Raw genomic sequence first — 16,457 nt, 5'->3', positions numbered from 1 at the left:
CAGTGAGTGACAAGTGGAGAGTGGTTTTTTTTTACAAGGGGGATAGAGCAAGATACGTGTCGTTCATGGGCGCTGTGTTGAACTTCTTTCGCACCGTACGTAGCCAACTGTGTTAATCGGAGGTGCTAAATAGGGTGGTAAAAACGGGGGGCTGGGGGGTCTTCGAATCGGTGACATGCTACGTTTCCACTGCCGTTGGAAAGCATACCGGAGTTGTCCTGTATAGATGAGGGCCCTTTCAAATAGGGGCACATTGAATGGGAGACATTGGAGTTCTTGAATAGAGGGTGTTAATGCGTCATTAATTACATGGAGTAGATGTATAAGCGCCTGGGGGTGTACTTTAAAAGGGGGGGGGGCAGTCCTATCGTTCGTTTTTATATTTGTGTAGTGGTAATGATGGAGACCCAGTCTTCACTTGGAGGCAACACGTCTATTTATACAATAACGATAGCAATACAGGGTCCCTGACACAAAGGGGTAACGGCCCCTTCCACCCGATACCTGGGGAGGTACAGCCTCCGGCCTATCGTGCTCTCTACCACTGGGACCACTCTATATCTCATCCCTCCGGCTCGGGGCCCTAGGGGAAGCTACCTGACCCGACCCAGCCATGGTCTTCAGGTTCCGGCCACTGTCCCACACGGTCCCGGCCCTTAGAAGGACATCGGGTCCGGGGGTTCCCAGGGTCCTATTCTAGGCTGGCTCTTCGGGTCTTCAGCTTGACAACTGGCAAACCCGTTCAGAGGTCCGGCTTATATACGGTGGCCAGGGTCACTCCGCCCCTGGCCATGCCTACTCTCTAGAACCTTCTTGAGGGACCGGGACTATTGTGTCATCCCCCAGTCCCCACTGGGGGCCTGGGGTGTGTACCTCTGGTTCCCAACCGCCCTCTGGGTTCCTAGCTTAACGGCATTGCCTGGTACAGACCGGACTCGCTATTGCCCCGTATTGGCCCATGGCTGGTGCTACACCAGGGCAGTAGTGGTGACGGCGTGTTACATTACAATGACCACTACATTTGTATTGTTGCTGTAACTTGCTGACCCGCCCCGACTGGACATCTGTGAAAAATTGTTTCATAGCTCATTCCTCCAGTCTAAATATGGATTCTGATATATGGTTGTTAGTTTATCTGGTGTATGTGTAGCGTCAGTGAGTCAGAGACGAGGTTTGTACACACGATCTCGCCTGCACACTCTAGTCACTAGCCTATCATTTGGGTCACTAGCCATCTAACATCAACGGCGTTGACCGAGATAGCTAACAGGCTATCTAGCAGCGCAATATCGAGCCAAGACTGCAGCGACGACGGCAACGAGACAGCAACGACGAGACGATCCAAACCCCAAAACCGGCAGCCTCAAGCTCCCGCTCTTGGCCCCTTTTATGCTACCAGCACGGCCTGGCTCCACCCTGGCCGCGCCTCCATTCTCGAACCCACTAGCAGGTTCCAGGGGCTTCCAGATAGGGCCCTCCTTGACCCTTGCCCCAGTTCCTCCGCCCTGCCGACACACCCGTGTATATGCTCACCGGCGTGTGTACTGTTTGTCCACCACGGTTGCCGCTGGTCACCAGCCGGCACTATTACACTACATGTGGAATGAAATCCCCTTGATGAGATATCATACTTAATGAGAGTTTTCCGCGAACGATGTGCGTATGATAGGTAAGGCGTTCTGCATGGGGGAAAACAGTGAACACGTAGCAATAGGGTCGCGGATAACGGGGGATTTCTTGTGAACCCTACAAATAAGAGAAGTTGCAGATAACAGGAGTTTTGGGTTATAGGTCTGCTAAACTGAGGTATGTTCGGGACAATGTCCTACTTGATTAGGGTGGTAGAACGTTTATTGTGTGAGGAAACGTTACTGAAGTTCAGAACCACATTATTTATACTGGCAGAATCCGATGAGCTAAAAGTAGTTTTTTCACAGACGTCCGTAGGGGCGGGTAAGAAAGTTACAATACAAAAACCCGATAGTGCACAGTACAAGGTAAACAAATCACCCAAACGCATACAAATAACACTAAACAATCATACCCAGGCAAAGCCCACTAAGGTATTAACACTTTTTTTCAGAAGCGACAGTGGCTACTACATACCTGTCAACCCATACGGTTTACCTGTATTCTTGCACAGGGAAATTGGGTTTTCAGGTGTATATGGCATACATCTGTTTCAATCCGGGCAAAAGCACGTTCCTTCGGAGTGGGCAGGTAGGAACTTGGTTGGACAGCGCATTCGTGCGATCCGTGTTGGATACCGTAGTCGTGTTGGAGGTTGTAGTATGCACGACAGACAGACAGATAATCCCTGGTGGGCAGTGTGGAACCTGCAGTTCCTATTTGAAAAAAAGGTTTGTCTATTTGTTTGTTTCTCCCTTGTGATGGGACTCTGTAGGATGAACATTGAGATTTATAAGGGCACGGGGTAACCAATAAGGTCTGAATTAGTCTATAAGGTAGGGCACAGGCACGAAAGTACAGGGGGTAATCAAATCACCCAAACGCATACGAACAAAACTAAACCATTCCCACCCTACCCAGGCAAAGCCCCCTGAGGTATTTAACTTATCAGAAGCGACCACAAATGAACGGGGGGTGGAGGGGGGGGTGGAGGGGGGGGTGGAGGGGGGGTGGAGGGGGGGATGGAGGGGTGGAGGGGGGGGTGGAGGAGGGGTGGAGGGGGGGGTGGAGGAGGGGTGGAGGGGGGGGGTGGAGGAGGGGTGGAGGGGGGGGGTGGAGGAGGGGTGGAGGGGGGGTGGAGGAGGGGTGGAGGGGGGGTGGAGGAGGGGTGGAGGGGGGGTGGAGGAGGGGTGGGTGACTCACGCAGCGAGGGGAGTGGTTGACCCCCCCCCCCACCGAGAGGTTGCGGCGAGACGCGTGCTGAGAGCCCATTGGCTGCTTTTAGTCATAGTGGTATCGTCAGCGGCGTGTTCCTCTTTAGTTGTATTCAAACCATTATACACCTCAATGAAGATAAGAGTACAATTTTAAATAGTTACATGTGCACACCGTTGTTACATTGCAGTACTGTGCATTATAATACAATGATGGAGCGATAGAACCAGTTTCGCGCATAGGCGCCGAATCGATTAGATGTGCTGGATTGTGAATCCTTCATACACCAAGTTGGATTGATTCATCATTGTAGGTGTTGAATTAAAGTGCCCTACACTTTAATGTAAGATAGAAGCCGCGATTGAATGTCTACGGAACCTCACAATACTGTAGCACATTTGAAATTGCACCGACGGCTTACATTGTTACACACGAGGTTACGTTCATTGTATTACAGTTTTTGTATTGTACGCTCTGCAAATAATAAAACATTGTTCTGTGCTTCAGTTAACATTATTTTATAAACATACCTAGGCTTAATGAACCTGAAATGTGCAGTATTCATTACATCTGAAATATGTAGTGCCGTTGCCAGTTTTACACCACAGCTATGAAATAGCCGTCACGTAACCTCGCTCATTTTAATAACGCAACTTGTAAACGAAGGTAAATGAAAACGAACGGCCACTTGTTCGATCTACTGCTGGATGAGGGCCTCTCCACGCGGCGTCGGTGACCCGAGTTGATCATCCCGCGGTGGAGTGTGTGGGGAATAACCTCACACTCACATATTGTTCAGAGGCCTAATGTCGGTTCCTGGCCAACATCAGTGGCTCGTGCGCATACAAATCATCGAGTAACTTAGATTAAGAATGTAACATTCATTTCCCTCGCATCAGCTCGTTTAAACCGAAGCCTGAGAAACGTGAACGAGCAAACAGCTGATAGCGGGTCACGTGATGAATCGCGGGCGGGGGGGGGGCGGCTCCATGCAAATGTTAGCGCGTGACGTCACGACAGGCGTGGCTTAGCGTGAGGAGCCGCGATGACGTCATTACGTAAAGTCGCCGCAGCGTTCTAACCGCTGGGATCGGGGGCGGGGCTTATGAATATTACGGCGACGTGGTGACGTCATCACGTCCCGGCGATCGGATGTGGGGGGGACGTGGGGGGTTTGTGGGGGGGGGGAGAGTCGGGCGGATGTGGGGCGGGGCCTCATTGCCAAATTAGGCGCGTGACGTCACCGCAACGGTCACGCGGGAGCGGGGGGGAGAACCCGCCGGTCGTGGTGAGCGTTGATTGGTCTTCGGCTATCGGCGGCAGCCAATGAGAAGGCGCCATCTGTGCAGGCTGCCTGCAGTTGTCGAACAGCCGGGGCCGTGCGGGTTGTTTCGAGTCGGCTCGCTGCGAATTCGAGTAAAGTGCGATATAAACTAGTGGATTGTAATTGCTCGACGGTTTAAAGTTTGACATTTGTCGACGTTTAGAACCATGCATTACGCGATAGTTGCCGTGACCGCGCTGCTGCTGGCGGCGAGCGCCCTGGCCGAGCCCGCCGTGTACTTCAAGGAGCTCTTTGACGATGGAGGTGGGTGTGGGGTTGAGGAGAGGGCATTTCATGATGTCCGGGAATTAAGTTGAACCGATGTGTAATAATTGTGATTGGCAATTTACCGTTGCGTGAACAAACCGTGTGAGGTGTGCCAGTCGTCGTGTTTTATTCTGGGGTGATGTGTCGAGTTTTGGGGGATGAGCCATAGTGGATGTTGTAAAAGGGCCTAATCGTGCGTGGATTTTGACACCAAATTTTCCAACGTTTTCCCATTAAAACAATTGATTTTTTTAGGGGGTGGGTGGAGGGTATTTAATGAGAATGCTAATGTGTCGACGTTTGTGAGCAAACGCGTAATTGATCGATTGAGGGTTTTTTTGGCATCAAAAATCTTAAAGAGGCCCCATGAACGACGTGATTTTTTAAAAGTAAAATTTCTCCGACGTGACCCGCTCACGGACACTGCTGGTGGATGGGCAGCGGCTACGTGCTCAAGAACAAGAAAATTGTAGATGTTGCACCTATCCCTGCGCAGAGATTTTGGTATTAAAATGCCCCCCCCTCCACGTCTTTTTTTGTTACACTCAAATTGACAATTAGCACGAGATGTGTGTACAGCTAAATAGCTCTCGTCACTTGTGGCCCAGATAAAGTGAATGCCGGTTACGGAGTAAAGTCAGCCATTTAATTAACCACTAAATCCTCTCCTTCCCCCCACACCCCCATAGCCATTTTAGCGACAGTTACTCTTGTGACGTCATCGTCGTGCAAACTGTGGCCCCGGAATTAGTTTGGGTGATGTGAGCCCCATATGTCCCTTTTTCTAATGTTGTGTTTGCGGGTTTTATCCTGCAATAGTGCTGTGATGGATGCCCGCCATGCAGCAAGCAACTACTGGTTGTAATAGGGGCTGCGGTGGGAGGGGGGCAGCAGACGGACTGCACCTAAATCGAGACTGGCACTTTTAACAAATGCCTCCGGGTCTGCCCCCCCCCCCAACCTTCACCAACCCACCGCACTGATCAGCGTGGTGAAGTATGTTCACGTAATCCCCGTGACCGACACGGGTGTGGGGAAGCCCTCATACAGCAGGGAATTGACGAAAGAGATGTGCGGGTACTTGTACAAAGGGGTATTTTGACTCCGCTATTGAATCTCAACATACGCCCCCTAGTGGCATGACTGCAGATGAAATAAAAGTTCACATGAATGCTCCTTCAAGCGAGTAATTCGAACTCTAATAGGCTTACCATAATTTATCGCCTAATGGCGATACATCGCCTAGTGGGTTCTTATCCAAATATCGTGCATGCCTCGAACCGAATTTCTGCTCACTTCCCATGCCGTGCCTATGCACACACACGCCATATTAACGATGTAGACACCCGTGGTGAACCGGGCCCAAAGTTGTATCTGTTGTGCAGTCTTGTTTAGAAAAAAATAAATCTGACCCCTCCCCCGCAATGTTATTGTTTTCTGTTTCTTTGCAGATGCATGGCAAGACCGGTGGGTGGTATCGAAACACAAGTCCGACTATGGCAAGTTTGTGCTCTCTGCCGGCAAATTCTACGGCGACGCCGAGAAGGATAAAGGTGAGATGGTGTTTGTACGCATGGTTGATGTGTTAATGATTTGCTTGAGAAGGCCTCTGACCTTTCCCCCCACCCCGATGAAATAATAAAATAAACAATACCTGAGGAACTAGTTTTATGGCCCCTACCTCTCTGGCTTCCTGGTAGTTCTTCCATATTCGGATTTCGCCGTTGAATTGCAATGGTGGCATTTACGCCCTTGATTTTAAGCACGTTCGTTCGTCTGTACCTTTTCAGCAGTGATCGGCACCATGTGAAATGTAGCATTGTGTAACGTACATATTATATGAGAGATTATGTACTAACACTTGATTAATCAGAAGACTCTATGTGTAGAACACTTGACCTCAATTTAAAAACTTGAAGCGCTTGCTATTTGTTATTTGGCATTAGCAAAAAGATAATCAAATATGTGTTCGCCCCCTCGGCATATTGAGGTTTTTTAATCCTTGTATCAAATTTTCAGCTCTCGTTAATAGATTACACACTTAAATAGGTGCCCTTTAAACAAGAGCTTACAACTGGACCAATTCATTGGTGGCAATGAACCACATTATCCTCATGTGGGGGTGTATGTCCAGTTTTACTGAAATAGGAGCTCCAAATACCAACTTAGTTTGCTTGAAAATATATAGATAATTAAAGTCTAAATAATTTATATAATTTGTCACTCCTGTCTGGAAATGAAAGCTGGTTCCTACGAGTGAAGTTAACTTTGGCCCTGTGACATGGCAGTGAATTTGATGAAGACAAGCAGTAAACATTGAACAACGTGGATGTTCAATTATGACTACTGATTCCAGTGCACAAATAACATCAACATGTAATTGAGTAATTGGTGGAGCTTATGGGTGTAGAACATTATTTAGAAAATTAAAAGCTTAGAAATTAAGCGCTATTTAACAAATATATTTTTGATGCAATACGATTCTTTATTACCTGTTAATAATCGTTCTTTTTACCTTAAATTATAGTGCTGCCTTCTGTATGCTCCTTTAGGCAAGTCCGTGGTTTGCATAAGCATTACAAGCACTTTTGCAGATTCAAATTTACTGTTTACATAGTTGGGCAAGGTTGTTGTGTCAGGCCAGCTTTGTAGATTAGTTATACTTGGCTCGGGGGCTTCTTACGGAAGGTTAGCTTCTATTGTGATGAGTTAAACAGAGCAATTTCAGCGGCCGTTTAATTATTATAACCCATTTTCAACTTCGGTTGTTGTGACTTGTGGGTACAGTTATTGGGATGAATTTAGAATTTTTTTAAAAATCCAGAATATCAATTAAAACTGCAGTGGCATTTTTGTGCTGGCTTACAATTGCTGCAATTTATTTTGCCACCCACCTGAAGTTAATACCACAGGTGGGATTTTCCTGGTAGGATGGGGATGGTTTCGTTTTATTCGTATGTGTTTGGGTGGTTTGTTTACCTTGTACATTGCAGTCCTATCATGTTTTTGTATTGTTTGTTGTAATGTTCTTATCTGCCCTGACTGGACATCTGTGAAAAAGAGATTATAATAGCTCATCGGATTCCTCCCAGTATAAATACATATTCTGATTATAAGTTGCTCCCCCATGTTGCAGGCCTGCAAACGAGTCAAGATGCCCGGTTCTACGCACTCTCCGCCGGCTTCGACAGCTTCAGCAACGAGGACAAGACCCTGGTGATCCAGTTCACCGTGAAGCATGAGCAGAATATTGACTGCGGCGGTGGCTACATCAAGCTCTTCCCCAAGGACATGAACCAGGAGGAGATGCACGGCGACTCACAATACTTCATCATGTTCGGTGGGTCACCGCTGCTTGATTTAAGACTCGACGTGCAGTTTTTCTTTTTAATATTCAGCTACCGCGGTAAATTTTCACATGATGATAAGCCACTTTGCGCTTTCGTTTGTGGCCGGGTCGCTTCTGAAGAAGAGCTGCATAGTTTAGTGGGCCTTGCCTAGTATGATATATATTTTTTTAAGTTTGTCACAATCGTTGCGGTGAGCTTAGTGTGAGCACCCATACTATTACACCGTGGCTCTACCAGCCCCAGTTCATCTGAACATCTGGAATTTCATTTTCTCCATGGGTTAATTTGAAAACAAACTAGACTCAAATCCCAACGTTGTTTTGTTGAGTTCCTAATTTACCAACATTTAATGTTTTGGCAGAAATGTGTTCGACAATGTATGTGTGTCTGTGTCTAAATATATAGTATTTTTGTCATTCAAATTCTGGAATAAGGCCTTACCACTTCTTTGTGTCATGGGGGTTATTTGACCATACTTCATTCTGGTCAGTATGGGTTGATGGCTGGAAGTGTAGAACCACAGGACAATGATACATTTACTGCACTTCTCCCTACTGCCTACCACGTAGTCCCTTCCTGTGCATGGAGGTCACCCATCTGATAAGATTGTGTACATTCTAGGTGATTTGGTAATGGGCTGTTTCTACCATTAGGTGGCAGAAAATAGCCACTTTTACATTAGGTGAGGAACAGAGTCTTGGGTAATGGCAATGTTTATGAATGTCTTCTATAAGTGATCTTAAAAGCACCCTGATAAAATTAACCGCAAGTCGTCATTGTATTAGAGTACGTGTTTTCCGTTAATGCTTGGATTAAATGAATGATGGGGCTCAGGATTAATTTGTGTCCATCTTGTTGTCTTGTCTCCAGGGCCAGACATTTGCGGGCCAGGAACCAAGAAGGTTCACGTCATCTTTAACTACAAGGGCAAGAACCACCTCATAAACAAGGACATCCGCTGCAAGGTGAGCAAACAAGAGCAAAACCGTTAACACGTGCTGTTAACGGAGTCCATGGAGACGGCATCTCTTCTACAATGGAGATGTCGGGTAAATTTAAATAGCTGGTTTATGGAGGATAATTTACAAAGAAAATAATGTTTAAGAAAAAGCGATTTTAAAATTGTGATGTGGAATATTCTAATACAGCAATTTAGATAATTCAAAACATTGAATTACACTGGTGTTGCTGAAATAATATCTTGTTTCACTAGTCGGATACAAAAATAAGTGACTACATTCTATTGTACCTAAAATTTGTCGATGGAATTTGGGGAGCAGTGTGATATGCTCAGTGCGCTGCGAGGTGGGTCTTCACTCTTGGTCTGGGTTCTCTGTGCTTTGTCTGGCAGGATGACGAGTACACCCACCTGTACACGCTGATCGTGAGGCCAGACCAGACCTATGAGGTCAAGATCGACAACAAGAAGGTTGAGTCTGGCAGCCTGGAGGAAGACTGGGACATCCTGCCGGCCAAGAAGATCAAGGACCCCGAGGCACACAAGCCCGAGGACTGGGAGGACCAGTCCAAGATTGACGACCCCACCGATGTCAAACCAGAGGTACGTGCGGCGAGAGCCGTTTTTGAAGGAAGATAAAATGGGCATTTGTTTACTGGAGATGATCAATAAATTGCCACTTGCATTTGGCTACTGTATACACTTCTTGTGCTGTGACCACTTTCCCTTGAGCACTCTTGAGTCCAGCACTTACATTAAAACGAGCCTGTGGCGTCGCTCATCTGTTTGCAGCCACAAGCTGTTGGTGGATGTCTCATTCCTGTCGCAGTGACAAGTATTGAAACATTTATTTAATTTATATATTTTTTCTACGTGACTTTATCGAAAGAACCAAAGAGTAATTCCTGCAGTCACGAAAGCCCCAAATCAAGTGAAAAGTATGTTCATATAAAGCCTATTTGGCCATAAAATTATGGAACCATTACATTATGCAAATGTAATTAAGCATCGTATTGCATATAACAGTGACTAACAACCATGATTTCTGTGGTACAATTAATTTCGGACAGCAAAATGTAATGAGCCATTAAGAACTGTGGCTGCTTGTCAGATTCGGTCATCATTAGCCAATTGTAAAGTCTCTTTCTGCCCACCAAGGATTGGGAAAAGCCAGAGCACATTCCTGACCCCGATGCCAAGAAGCCGGAAGATTGGGATGAAGAGATGGACGGAGAGTGGGAGCCACCCATGGTGGAGAATCCCGAGTACAAGGTGAGTGCTGCTCGTGTTAAAGGTCATAGACGTGGCTCTGTAGCCAATTAAAAAAAAAGCTTATTGCATTGATTTTTGTCAATGGCTGGCTAAGGATCCTTGTCTGACGTTTGAAATCGTTTGGCAAATAAGATGACTACAAAGCAGCTTGGTATTGACCGAGTGCATACATTGTGCTTGTAGGAAAGATTGTTACTATTATCTTGATGTGTAAATAGATAATACGGTGCCTGCATTTGCAATTGATCCGAGTTGCTAGACGGTTAGCACAGGAAACCCGTACGTAACACTGGACGAATGTAAAATGTCTCCTTTTTATCTGTTTGAAAAGTTCGATGTCAACAACGGTACTTTTTGCACCTGGATTTACAGGCAGGGAATGTTTGCGAGAATTACCATCCCGTTTTGAATTGTACTTTCACAATTAATTGGCCAATAGCTATGCTTTAAAATTGTCCATAAATTAATTTGTACCTGCTGGCTGGTGACTTGTCGTTGCCAACCATTGCCAGTTAATTAGTTCATGGTAAAGGTCAGCAGCGTCACCGGTAGGCCATTAACCTACTCAATGGTGATCTTACCAAAGAGTGAGTACAAATGGCTGAAAGTCAATTAGTTCCCTTGACACACCAGTGCATTTGACACACCAGTGCATTAGCGCTGGTGTGTAATTGGCCATTGCACCTAATTTGTCCACCTTGAGAGAAAGCTGTACACGAGTTGTTATGAATGATAAGTGCGATGGAGGTGGTATAAACCAGAGTAGCTCAGCTGTTCCTCGATGTTAAGAATGAACAAAACGTCTGTCGTGCAGGACATGCTTTCTCCGAGGCTTTTCCATGGCACAGTGAATTTGTGGTCTCATGGGAATTGGGGATGGTGATGGCATGGGATGGCCTTGCTTTAGCACATGGATCATGGCTGATCATGTGTGTGAACATTTAATTTAGTCAGCTGATGGGGATGGTATTCATGGTGAATGGTCATTACAAACAATGTTGTAAAAGTGTTGTGAAGTTGGTCCTCGTAGGATGATGCATTTGGTGTGTAAATGAAAGTGATGATGATTGCTCAGGCTGCTTCTCTCGGCCGTACGCCTGATGTTGATGACTGCATGTTTGGACTCGCTCACAGGGAGAGTGGAAACCCCGCCAAATTGACAACCCTAAGTACAAGGGAGTGTGGGTGCACCCTGAGATTGACAACCCAGAGTACGCAGCCGACTCCAACATCTACCTCTCGGAGAATATCGGGGTCATCGGTCTGGATCTCTGGCAGGTGAGCGTGCTCGTGTAGTATTACATATTTCAGATTATTAGATGCTGCCGCTAAGTAAGACGCACGCCATCGGACACTTCTGTCCGAGTTTCCCATAATTTGTAGAAAGTGTTGGGCTGATTTGAATGAGTGCTGCATATTGACACCTTACAACAATGCATTTTATATTCAGGATTATTTTAAGAGCACTGATTTAAGACTGATTTTAAGGTTTTGGTCCCCACGAAGTAGGCACATGGGCCCCTACTTTCTTGCGTCGTGTGTGGTGCCCAAACATGCCTAATTTGGTCACCGCTCCTGAAAACACTACGCTAATGAAGTGAGTTTTTGTTCATGTAGCTCTGCCTCCCATGCAATCACTTGGTATGCCCTCCTTGGTTTGTGGTGGTGCTTAATTCGTGATTTTTTTTTCATTCACAGGTGAAATCTGGAACGATATTCGACAGCTTCCTCATCACCGACGATGAGAAGTATGCCGAGACCATTGGTGAGGAGACGTGGGGAGTCACCAAGGTGAGAGGATTCTTGGCTGCACCAAGAGGGCAAGGCTTGGTTCTGCGACAGACAGACACGCGTGCACACATTGTGAAGGGACTTGCGTATAAAATAGATCGGTCGCTCGTACGTCTTTGCATGTTCGATCGACGGTGTCGGGACGTTCAACGCTCAACCTCAAATGTGTCTTCTCCCACAACAGGAAGGTGAGAAGAAGATGAAGGAGGCGCAGGATGAAGAGGAGAGAAAGAAACGTGACGAGGAGATGAAAAATCATCCTGAGCCAGAAGACAAAGACGACGGCGGTGATGACGATGACGACGATGATGATGCAGACAAGGCGAAGGACGACTTTGATGAGCCTGAAGATGACGATGATGAAGATGACCCCAAACTTAAAGACGAGTTGTAAATACGGCTTGTATTTCCCCCCCCCCCCCACATTCAAATTGAGGATGAATTGATGCTGCAGTGTTTGGGTTTGAGTAAGTGTAATTTTATTGCCTGTGCGCATTTAATACTATTGCATCCAGATATTGTCCAGGTGATTTGGGTTTGTTTTTATTGCTCAGCTAGGATGTGCCATGCATTACCTTGGTACAACATCACATTTTTACCTGACATTGATTATTGGCATCATTTGATCTTTTTGAGGCTAGCATCACACAAGGTATCGATACTTGATGATATGGCGACATTGTGGACCCTGTCGTTTTTTTGAACGAAGGCAAACCAAACAAGTGTAAGATGGGGCAGGCCGGGGGGGGGGGGGTGGAAGATGCGTAATACATTGAAAACTATAATTTAACTTTAAGCTTGTTTGATTTGCCCTTCGTCATAGCCATTCGCATTGACACCCGCACGGTGGTCGTGATAATTGGAAGTCTTGGTGCGGCCCGCGCAGCATCTGTTACCTGTGGGTCCTCGGCATCAACTTGACAAGCAGAGGGGGCGAGAAAGCAGTGCCTTGCCTGCACCGGAAGCTCCATTCCTTTTGAGGTTTAGGGCACTCGGCACAACCAACGCACTCGCTCGCTCGGTTTCCTGCGATAACTTATTAACGACGGGGAACACAGGCTGGGTTGCCGCGTGTACGCCCACGTCAGGTTGGTCTTCACGTCCACTTGTCTTGGTGCGCACAAGTGCACGAGAAACTTGCCGTGCGCTGTTTGTCCTTAATATCGTTTCATGTGCGTCTGGAGTGCTGCGCTTTTGTTCCGTGCTGTTGTGACCATTGGTGCATAGCTGTGGGTGGCTACTGTGTAATGCACGCTGTGGAGCGGAGTTCAAATTAAATTTGTTCTCGCCATTCGCTCGCGTCGCTTGCAGTAGCGTGCTGCGCTGTTTTCAATGGTGCAACGACATCATCATGTTGGCGGTATAGTGTGTGCTCACCTAGCCCAACGGTTCATAGAGGGAAAATGGGGGGTATGGGTTTTGAGTTGGTAAGGATGGGTTTCTACTGAATCAAATAGTGCTGTTTTCTCAACTGCGGAAACTGATGCCCTTGCCATTCTAACCAAGGTGGGGGGAGGTTGAGGGGATTCTACTTTTTCTTTCCATTTAATTTTTAATTTTTTTAAACGTGCAAGCACCGTCCTGCAAATTTTTTTTTAAAGTTACTTTATGTTGGGGAAGCAAAGTTATCAGTCGCAGGTGTTTATTACCATAGGCTTCAGCTGTAAATACATGCCACAGGAATTTAAACCCGTCCTGTGCAACATTGTTTTGTATGTTTATTACAATTGGAATTAAACATGTCGTCTGTCCCGTCAAAGCCCTTTCCCATCAAATTCATGCCGTTCTGTTTGAGTCTCGTTTGCATCTCCACAAATGTGGTAACGGGAACACCTTGAAAATCCTGTGTAAAACTTCGCCTTACTGACCGATGAAGCATAATTTGTTTTAAAATAAATGCAATAGTCTACTGGGAGCTATTGTCTTGGTTTGAGCTCATCCTGGCCTTCGTCACTCGTGAACTGGCGTGTGAGAAACGTTCGAGGTGACCCCGATGGATCTCCACTAAACTCGTGGGGACCCCCCTTTATATTGTTCATGCAAAGCGATTTATAGAATTCTGGCCAGGGTGGGAGCGGTGGTGCAGTTGGTTGACCCGCGTTCGATTCCTGGTCACGGCTTGCACCCGTGACGAGTGGTATGTGAACTGGTCCTGACCCCCCCCCCCCCCACCTGCGGTGCCTCGACGTTAACTACCTCAACTGGTATACAGACGGTCGTAGGTTCCATCCTGACCCTGGTATCTATATTTGGAGTTTGCATGTCTCCCCGTGGTCATGTGGATTTTTTTTCCAAGTCCTCTGGGATTTCCCCTCCATATTTAGAAGCATGCGTTTCGGCTGCTATAAATGTCCAGTTGAGCTATAATTTGTGGCCAGGTAGCTTCTAAGAAAGCTATATAGCTCAGTGGGCCTTGGTAAAATAAAAACTGGTTTCAAATAGTTTTAACATTGCACTGGCCAGTGTGATTTTGAAGTTTGGTCAAACGCCCCATGACTGCTCCATCCAGCAGTGGATTGCCAAAAGGTAAATGTATAATTTAATTATGTCAAATGCGCAGTCTTGCATCACTCACCAACACATTTTTCTACATACCAAAAGTCAACGGTCATTTATAGTTTTGATGGGAGGTTAATTTTAAGTGGAAGTCACTGGGGTAGCCTGGATGTGAATATGCTCCTCTTAGCAACCATTTGTCAGGCCGGGGGTTCCCAGGGTCTCACGACTGGGCCACAGAGTCCCGGCTTTTACAAGGGCAGCGGGGCTAGGGGTCCCAGGGTACTAGCTAGCTGGTCTTCTTGCTTCTGTCTTGGACTGGCCCCGGACCCTTCCTGGGGTCCGGCTTTTATACCCAGCATCGGTGTGTCAGCCCCTAGCCCCGCCTACCTTCCAGAGAGTTCTAGAGGGGGGCTCTGGGGGATCCCAGGACACCCCGTAGCCCCCTCCTACTGGGAGGGTTCCCAGGGGATCCGAGAACACCCCGCAGCTCCCTCCTGCTTTGGGGCTAGGGATATAGCAACTGCCCCTGCTGGACCCTGACTGCCCCTGCAGGTAAGTGTACACAGCCCATTGACATCACTACACTCGTGATGGAATGGCAGGCAAAGGACGGAAATCACCGAAGAGGTCGACAATCACTCAGATGAACATGTCCCGTGGAAGTATTCATATTGTGGCATCCCATTACTGTGAAAGATGGCCACAACATAGAGAGTGCATCCTGCAGTGGATATACAATGTTCCAGGGACGTGCAGTCAGGGGAGGCAGAGCCTCAACTGTCATACTCCAATGAAAATAGCTGTTACGAAATGTACAAAAAAGAATAATCAAATAAAATAAATATTAAGATTTTTCCACTGATCTGTGTTCTAAATGTAATTTCTGTACGATTCCAATCATATTTGTAGTAAAAATCGCCTAATTTTCGGAGCTCCGTTGCAAATACAGAAAGAGATGAGAGGTGAGGCAGCGACGAGCTCAGCCTCCCCTCTGATTGCGCAACCCCTCAGTAACTGGATGGGGCGCGGGCAATAAGCGCGTGCCTGTTACTATCTCAGTATGTCACCAATGTAATGTTTGTAGACCCCTTCATTTCATGTCCTCGCCTTCCATACTCCAGGTAACTTATTTCACGTATGTGTATAAAGATATTTAGGCTCTCTGGTCTCGTCATGAAACTGCAATGAAAAAGCACCAGGGGAGGCAGCTGTCAGATCTGCCTCACAGGGGGACGTGTCTAACACGCCCCCCTCCGTGAGGCCATGCCCCCTCAGTGTGTGAATCTGGCTCTGACACAAGCCAGTGCCTCCCCAGCCATTGACTTCACCGCACGTCGCTGCGCTGTTCATGGTTATACGTGTTGAGGTGTAGAATCACGCGGACTCGGAGTTTCTTGTAAGGGCTTACGCCGGTTTATTAACACTGTTAATAATCACACTAACTCACACCAGAGGTAGGTGCACACGACACTCGGCCCTTCCCCTGGACCTTGGCTCTACTCTTGTCCCTAGCCTCGGCTATTCCCTTGGGCTCTCTCACCCGAGTCAGGACGGGGGTTGAGCCAACTCTGTCCGACCGAGTGAGAGCAGCACTCCACTTCTCCCTAGCCGGCTCTCACGGACTTTCTCGAGCCTTACCCTCGGCTATCTCGACGGCTCTTCCCAATCGTCAAACCCGGACGGGGGTTCAGCCAACTCCGTCCGGTCACGAGCGGGAGAGACCTGCCTCAGCCCGGGCTCCCACAACGACCCCGCTCACGTCACGGGGCCCCCCTTAAGTAACCCTTTACAATCCCCGTCACATGACGTCAACCCACTACCCCATGACGTCATCAGGCTACTGCTCAACACATGTGCAGAGGGTACTTCTTTTATTTCTCACACCGGGCACAATACAGGCCAACACTTATTCTTCTCCTCACTCTGAGTACAACAATTAGATATTAACGTCTCTACTGGCTACACACAGCCGATCACTCGGCGTGGTCCCACCGCCCTCACTCGGCTACGCCGCTGGCTGGCGGCGTGTCGATTATGGCGATGGAAACCCCGCAGGAGATCTTCCACGTGGCCGGATGACGGAGAGAGATGTCGGCGAGCAGCGACTCAGCCAGGACCCAAGACTCCACACACGAGCCCCGAGGCCCGGGTC

General features: G+C 47.5%; 1 protein-coding gene across 1 annotated transcript; it reads left to right on the top strand.

The window, feature by feature from the left end:
- Nucleotides 1-4,078: 4,078 nt before the first annotated feature.
- On the top strand, nt 4,079-13,739 carry LOC144733365 (calreticulin-like). Its single transcript, XM_078615238.1, has 9 exons — nt 4,079-4,432; nt 5,887-5,988; nt 7,572-7,775; nt 8,656-8,750; nt 9,137-9,346; nt 9,902-10,015; nt 11,150-11,293; nt 11,714-11,806; nt 11,991-13,739. Exons 1-9 carry the CDS (start codon nt 4,336-4,338, stop codon nt 12,198-12,200), a joined length of 1,269 nt encoding a protein of 422 aa, XP_078471364.1. The 5' UTR covers nt 4,079-4,335; the 3' UTR covers nt 12,201-13,739.
- The last annotated feature ends 2,718 nt before the right edge of the window (nt 13,740-16,457 follow it).

This window comes from Lampetra planeri, chromosome 46 (genome assembly GCF_965212315.1).
Source record: "Lampetra planeri chromosome 46, kcLamPlan1.2.h2, whole genome shotgun sequence".
Classification (NCBI taxonomy): Eukaryota; Metazoa; Chordata; class Hyperoartia; order Petromyzontiformes; family Petromyzontidae; genus Lampetra; species Lampetra planeri.
This window is presented reverse-complemented; position numbering and strand designations above follow the sequence as displayed.